At 43.0% G+C, this 7,500-nt stretch overlaps 2 protein-coding genes across 2 annotated transcripts in view; both read left to right on the top strand.

Annotated features, from left to right (window-relative positions):
* The window catches only part of LOC113801213 (kynureninase), a 7,653-nt gene extending 2,246 nt beyond the window's left edge, over positions 1 to 5,407 (top strand). Inside the window, exons 2-9 of the mRNA XM_027352018.2 lie at positions 1,961 to 2,079; positions 2,309 to 2,464; positions 2,635 to 2,851; positions 3,084 to 3,194; positions 3,388 to 3,597; positions 3,908 to 4,120; positions 4,338 to 4,562; positions 4,779 to 5,407. Of these exons, the coding sequence (XP_027207819.2) occupies positions 1,961 to 2,079; positions 2,309 to 2,464; positions 2,635 to 2,851; positions 3,084 to 3,194; positions 3,388 to 3,597; positions 3,908 to 4,120; positions 4,338 to 4,562; positions 4,779 to 4,907 (1,380 nt within the window). The 3' untranslated portion in view covers positions 4,908 to 5,407. The remainder of the gene's footprint in view (positions 1 to 1,960; positions 2,080 to 2,308; positions 2,465 to 2,634; positions 2,852 to 3,083; positions 3,195 to 3,387; positions 3,598 to 3,907; positions 4,121 to 4,337; positions 4,563 to 4,778) is intronic.
* Positions 5,408 to 5,696: 289 nt separating this feature from the next.
* Positions 5,697 to 7,500, top strand: part of LOC138862392 (kynureninase-like) — a 2,218-nt gene continuing 414 nt past the window's right edge. Inside the window, exons 1-5 of the mRNA XM_070124274.1 lie at positions 5,697 to 5,750; positions 5,942 to 6,151; positions 6,455 to 6,667; positions 6,878 to 7,102; positions 7,296 to 7,500. The exon at positions 7,296 to 7,500 is cut by the window's right edge and continues 414 nt beyond it. Of these exons, the coding sequence (XP_069980375.1) occupies positions 5,697 to 5,750; positions 5,942 to 6,151; positions 6,455 to 6,667; positions 6,878 to 7,102; positions 7,296 to 7,424 (831 nt within the window). The 3' untranslated portion in view covers positions 7,425 to 7,500. The remainder of the gene's footprint in view (positions 5,751 to 5,941; positions 6,152 to 6,454; positions 6,668 to 6,877; positions 7,103 to 7,295) is intronic.

Here is a 7,500-nt window from a genome sequence, read left to right as displayed (position 1 = left end):
TTATAGATATTCACAGACTACTTATAAATATTCACTGACTACTTATAGATATTCACAGACTACTTATAGATATTCACAGACTACTTATGAATATTCACTGACTACTTATAGATATTCACAGACTACTTATAAATATTCACAGACTACTTATAGATATTCACAGACTACTTATAGATATTCACAGACTACTTATGAATATTCACTGACTACTTATAGATATTCACAGACTACTTATGAATATTCACTGACTACTTATAGATATTCACAAACTACTTATGAATATTCACTGACTACTTATAGATATTCACAGACTACTTATAGATATTCACTGTCTACTTATAGATATTCACAGACTACTTATAGATATTCACAGACTACTTATAGATATTCACAGACTACTTATAGATATTCACAGACTACTTATAGATATTCACAGACTACTTATAGATATTCACAGACTACTTATAAATATTCACTGACTACTTATAAATATTCACTGACTACTTATAGATATTCACAGACTACTTATATATATTCACAGACTACTTATAGATATTCACAGACTACTTATAGATATTCACAGACTACTTATAGATATTCACAGACTACTTATATATTATTCAAAGACTACTTATAAATATTCACTGACTACTTATAGATATTCACAGACTACTTATAAATTATTCACAGACTACTTATAGATATTCACTGACTACTTATAGATATTCACAGACTACTTATGAATATTCACTGACTACTTATAAATATTCACTGACTACTTATAGATATTCACAGACTACTTATAGATATTCACAGACTACTTATATATATTCACTGACTACCTACGAGTAATCAGTGAGTACTTCTAGCGTTCAGCCTTGTACCTGTGGTTACTCTTTGTTGTCCGAAGTCTATTGTTAAACTTGCCAGTATTTTCCAGTTCAGTTGAAGTTCAACCTTCAAATGATCCGCACTCGATCCACCGACCAATTGTTGCAGTTCATTCTCTGACTCACAAAAGAGAACAATGTCGTTAGTCTACCTTGGATCCCTCGAATGGTCATTCCATACTTCAATCTTTTTCTCTTTTCAATCTAGTTTATTATCAACCCCATCTAAGCAAGTTGCTAATAGGTTTGGTGATACATACACTTGTTCAACAGGTAACTGCCCTTTCATTGGTTCTGAATGATTATATATACGTATATATACATATATACGCGCGCGCGCACACACACACACATATCTATCCATACAAGCATATATATATATATATATGTATGTATAAACACACACACACACACACACACACACACACACACACACACACACACACACACACATATATATATATATATATATATATATATATATATATATATAAATTTGTGTGTGTGTGCATGAATATATGTATATATATACATACACATACATATTCATATATGTGTGTGTGTATGCATAGGGCAAATAAAATGTAATGAAAATAATTTTCTCACACTTAAAGCGAGCTCGCTGCCGCCTGGCTCCCTGCTGAATTAAGTTATAAGCTGCCTTATCATAATGATCAGGATAGCCAAGGTACCCAAGCCTTGTGTTTACTTTTTCTCCTCCAACAACTCTTTCCTTTTCTTTCAATTTAAACTTAGGCACACACATAGGTACACACACACACACACACACACACACACACACACACGCACACACACACACACACACACACACACACACACACACACACACACACACACACACACACACACACACACACACACACACGCACACACACACACACACACACACACACACACACACACACGCACACACACACACACACACACACACACACACACCTACAAACACACACAGAGGGGAGAAAAAGAAGATACACTCATACTAAGATGCAGTGTTCGTCGGCACATTTCCTTCTAAGGTATACTAACGTGTTTCCTTCCTTCTACAGACGCCCAAGCCTAACGAAGTCCTCCAGAGCTTCGCTGCCAAACACGGAGTGGATGTCCTCAACAGGGAGTTCGCCGAATTGATGGATTCCTTGGATCCTTTGCGAGGATGCAGAGAAAGGTAAGGGTTAAGGTTCAATTGGGATAAGGTAGTCTGCCTCGTGTGTTCGTGTGTGTGTGTGAGAGAAGTTGAGGTTTAGGTTTAGTTTACTCCCTTTTGTTACAGTGAGTGAGAGAATGAGAGTGAGAGAGAAAGAACCCGACTAATAATGATAATAAAAAGCGCAATACGGACAGTTGGAACCAAATTATATCACTACCAAACCCTTGCTATTCTCGTTCCTCTGCAGATTCGCCGTTCCAAAGCGTGGGACACTACCCGGCGCAGATCCTGTTGTGGCCGAGGTAGACAAAGAGTGCATCTACCTCTGTGGCAATTCGCTGGGACTCAAACCCGTCAAGGCCGACCTTTACATCCAGCAACAGCTCGACAAATGGGCCAAAATGTACGAAAAATCTCCTGTTTTTTTGTTGCTTAGGTCTATGGCACTGACATATAATCAATAGTGCTTGAGACGAAATTTGAAGGACGAGGACGGGGAAATACATGTAGCGGGAGAGGGAAAGCTGTCATCAGTGTCAGAAGCTAATCCAACACTACTCTTTTTTCTCCCAGGGGCGTTGAGATGCACTTCGAAGAGCCTCTCCCGGCAGCAAAATGTGACAGTTACCTTCGGGAGGAGCTCGGGAGACTGGTGGGCGCCGACCCGTCCTCCGTCTGTCTCATGAATGGTCTGACTGTCAACCTGCACCTGTTACTCCTCTCTTTCTATCAGCCAACGCAAACCCGCTTCAAGATCCTCCTCGAAGGACACGCGTTTCCTTCCGATCGAGTAAGTCTGAAAAAAAATATCAGTTGTAATTCTTTGCTTGATTAGTGTTCCTGTATTTGTTTTAAATCTCTCATTGAAGTATTTGGATTCAAACTTTGGTATTATCAAATTAACAATTCTGTGGAAGAAGCACTTAATCTGATGTGTGTGAAGGTATTAAGTGCATGAATAACACGTACCGCAATGTACAGAAGCACGAATAATGATTAATGCTTCATTCCTCTTCATTCAGTACGCCATGAGATCCCAGGCGGAGCTTCGAGGCTTCGACCCCAATGAAGCGGTGTTGGAGATTCACCCCCGAGAAGGCGAAAGCACGCTCCGCACCGAAGACATTCTCAAGGTAATGAAAGCGAACTTTAAATCACATTTCTTATGCAACTTTTACACCAAAATAAAGATAATTCTACACTCCTTGAAAAAAACAATGACCATTAATTACCAATAGTTGAATAAATAGCGAAATAGATCGTGACATAGAGTGAAATAGGACACAAGCCAGCATTGCCAAACACGAGGGACCTTCCTTTGGCCAGGTCATCAAAGAGCAAGGCTCCAGCATCGCCGTCGTGTGCCTGAGCGGCGTCCAGTACTACACGGGGCAGAAGTTCGACATGGAGACCATCACGAAGGCGGCGCGGGAGGAGGGATGCCTCGTGGGCTGGGACATCGCACACGCCGTGGGGAACGTGCGCCTGGAACTCGACAAGTGGGGCGTTGACTTCGCCTGCTGGTGCACGTATAAGGTGAGTTTGTTCGGTCCACGGTTGGGGGTTGTGCGAAGTGTGTGTGGATTGTTCGGGTTGACTCTCAGTCCTGGGTTTTCTTCTCTTGATACTTGCATATATTGGGTTCTTCTCCAATTGTATTTATTCATTGTGTTTATTCTCAGCACACGTGTGATCACGTGACGATACACACACACACACACACACACACACATTTTTTATATATCTACAAGTACAAACGCATACATTTATATGTATGTGTGTAAGTATAGATACAATTTGACCCGTAGCCTTTGTAGCAAGTCTAACCCGTGCCGAATCCCCGCAGTACCTGAACAGCGGGCCGGGCTGCATCGGCGGGGCGTACGTGAACAAGCGGCACGAGCGGCGGGAGGCGCCTCACCTCAAGGGCTGGTGGAGCAACAAGGAGTCGACGCGGTTCCAGATGCGCGACGGCTGCGACACGGCGCCCGGCGTCGACGGCTTCAGGCTGTGCAACCCGCCGCCGATTCTCGTGGCTCTCGTCAAGGCCAGTCTGGAGGTGAGCAATATATTTATATATTTTTTAATTAAATTTTGGATGACGGTTTTGGGTTTTGAGGTCCGAGGTCTTTTCTAAATGGAAGATTAACTCTTGACCTGATCTTTTAAACGCTGGATGCATTGAGCTTCACTTAGGCTCCATTTTGATATTAGGGAATATTCTAAATAACAGTATCCGTCATGTAAATACATTAAAACAACCCCCAATTCCACAGATCTTCGACGAGGTAGGAATGGAGAAGATCTTGGACAAGCAGTTCCTTCTGACGGGCTACCTGGAGCTCCTCCTGAAGGCCCACTTCAGCATTGGCGACACCGATGTCCCTTCAACCACGGTCATCACCCCAGAGGACGTCACCGAGAGAGGAAGTCAGCTGTCCCTGGAGTTCTCTTACCCGCTTCATCAGGTCCACAAGGAGCTGCAAAAGCGTGGCGTGGTGGTGAGTTTTCTCGCACTTGACTTGTTTGTTTACTCAGTGATCTGGCTACCTTTATAAACGTGTGTGTGTTGATAGAGGATAAAGAGAAATGCAATAAATGTTCGATTATCCCCCAAAGTACAAGAATGATAAAAACTCGTGAGTGAATCCCCTTTCACTTTATTAATTCCCCTATACCTGTAAATAATGATCACCCTTCCTGCCTCTCTCCCTAAGTGCGACGTCCGCCTCCCCAACGCGATGAGAATAACCCCGGCGCCGCTCTACAACAGCTTCCAGGACGTCCACCAATTCATCACCATCTTGCAAGATGTCTTCAGCATATGCAAGACCGAAGCTGCTTAATGGATCGTTTTCCAGTCGGTTTTCCGCTGATTTCGATGCAAAACATGTTCGCTGAATCCCTCTGGGTGTCTGAGCTGGAATACTCCGGGGATTTTTTATTCAAGGAGGTCAACTTACGAGAAAAAACAAAAACAATAAAAACATTGCACTTGTGGCAATATGTATAGTCTGAGCTATGCCTTGAATCGGAACAGGAACCTCTGGTGTGTATATGTATATATATGTGTGTGTGTGTGTGTGTGTGAGTGTGTGTGTGTTTGTGTATGTGTGTGTGCATGTGTGTGCTCAATATTGATGATGCCAAATCCACAAAATTAACGAATCCTGAATGAGAAAGATTGAAATAAGCTTATCAGGGTTATTTCATACTGTCATCGAAAGCCGCAATCACTGAAAGCTGATCCTATTACCCGTTCCTTGCCTTGGCTGTAATTTATTGTTGCAATTTTCTATATATTTATGTTTGTAAATAGGTTTAACGAATAAAGATAGTCAAATAACTTTGCGTTTTATACATCTTATGGCAAAATACATTCATCCCCCCAAAAGTTTAAATCTCAAGTCCGTCTTTTCTTCAATTGAACAGGTTGAGAGTTATTAAGAGTTGAATACATATGAATCAAGATAACATTCATTTAGGCATATTAATGAATGGAATTGTTTGTAAAGGAGATTTCTTTATACTATTATAAGCATTAGTAGTGATTATAATATTAAAAATAATGACACTGGAAGAAAAAATAGTAATAGTGGTAATAAGGATAATGATAATAACAGTAATAACGATAGATGATTCACCCCCGAGAAGGCGAAAGCACGCTCCGCACCGAAGACATTCTCAAGGTAATGAAAGCGAACTTTAAATCACATTTATTATGCAACTTTCACACCAAAATAAAGATCATTCTACACTCCTTGAAAAAAAAACAATGTCCATTACCAACAGATGAATAAATAGCGAAATAAATCATGACATAGAGTGATATAGGACAAAAGCCAGCATTGCAAAACACGAGGGACCTTCCTTTGGCCAGGTCATCAAAGAGCAAGGCTCTAGCATCGCCGTCGTGTGCCTGAGCGGCGTCCAGTACTACACGTGGCAGAAGTTCGACATGGAGACCATCACGAAGGCGGCGCGGGAGGAGGGCTGCCTCGTGGGCTGGGACATCGCACACGCCGTGGGGAACGTGCGCCTGGAACTCGACAAGTGGGGCGTTGACTTCGCCTGCTGGTGCACGTATAAGGTGAGTTTGTTCGGCCTATGGTTGGGGGTTGTGCGAAGTGTGTGTGGATTGTTTGGGTTGACTCTCAGTCCTGGGTTTTCTTCTCTTGATACTTGCATATATTGGGTTCTTCTCCAATTGTATTTATTCATTGTGTTTATTCTCAGCACACGTATAATCACGTGACGATACACATACACACACACACACACACATTTTTTTTTATATATACAAGTACAAATGCATACATTTATATGTATGTGTGTAAGTATAGATACAAATGGAGCCTTTGTAGCAAGCCTAACCCGAGTCGAATCCCCGCAGTACCTGAACAGCGGGCCGGGCTGCATCGGCGGGGCGTACGTGAACAAGCGGCACGAGCGGCGGGAGGCGCCTCACCTCAAGGGCTGGTGGAGCAACAAGGAGTCGACGCGGTTCCAGATGCGCGACGGCTGCGACACGGCGCCCGGCGTCGACGGCTTCAGGCTGTGCAACCCGCCGCCGATTCTCGTGGCTCTCGTCAAGGCCAGTCTGGAGGTGAGCAGATTTTTTTTTTCTCATGAAATTTTGGCTTACGGTTTTGCGTTTTGAGGTCAGAGGTCTTTTCTAAATGGAAGATTAATTCTTGACCTGATCTTTTAAACGCTGGATGCATCGAGCTTCACTTGGCTCCATTTTGAAATTAGGGAATATTCTAAATATCAGTATCATCATGTAAATACATTGAAACAACTCCCAATTCCACAGATCTTCGACGAGGTAGGAATGGAGCAGATCTTGGACAAGCAGTTCCTCCTGACGGGCTACCTGGAGCTCCTCCTGAAGGCCCACTTCAGCATTGGCGACACCGATGTCCCTTCAACCACGGTCATCACCCCAGAGGACGTCACCGAGAGAGGAAGTCAGCTGTCCCTGGAGTTCTCTTACCCGCTTCATCAGGTCCACAAGGAGCTGCAAAAGCGTGGCGTGGTGGTGAGTCTTCTCGCACTTGACTTGTTTGTTTACTCAGTGATCTGGCTACCTTTATAAACGCGTGTGTTGATAAGTAAAGAGAAATGCAATAAATGTACAAGAATGATAAAAACTCGTGAGTGAATCCCCTTTCACCCTATTAATTCCCCTATACCTGTAAATAATAATCACCCTTCCTGTCTCTCTCCCTAAGTGCGACGTCCGCCTCCCCAACGCGATGAGAATAACCCCGGCGCCGCTCTACAACAGCTTCCAGGACGTCCACCAGTTCATCACCATCTTGCAAGATGTCTTCAGCATATGCAAGACCGAAGCTGCTTAATGGATCGTTTTGCAGTCGGTTTTCCGCTGATTTCGATGCAAAACATGTTCGCTGAATCCCTCTGGGTGTCTGAGTT

Source organism: Penaeus vannamei, chromosome 1 (genome assembly GCF_042767895.1).
Source record: "Penaeus vannamei isolate JL-2024 chromosome 1, ASM4276789v1, whole genome shotgun sequence".
Lineage (NCBI taxonomy): Eukaryota > Metazoa > Arthropoda > Malacostraca > Decapoda > Penaeidae > Penaeus > Penaeus vannamei.
The sequence above is the reverse complement of the archived record's forward strand: the minus strand, read 5'-3'. Positions and strand labels throughout refer to the sequence as shown.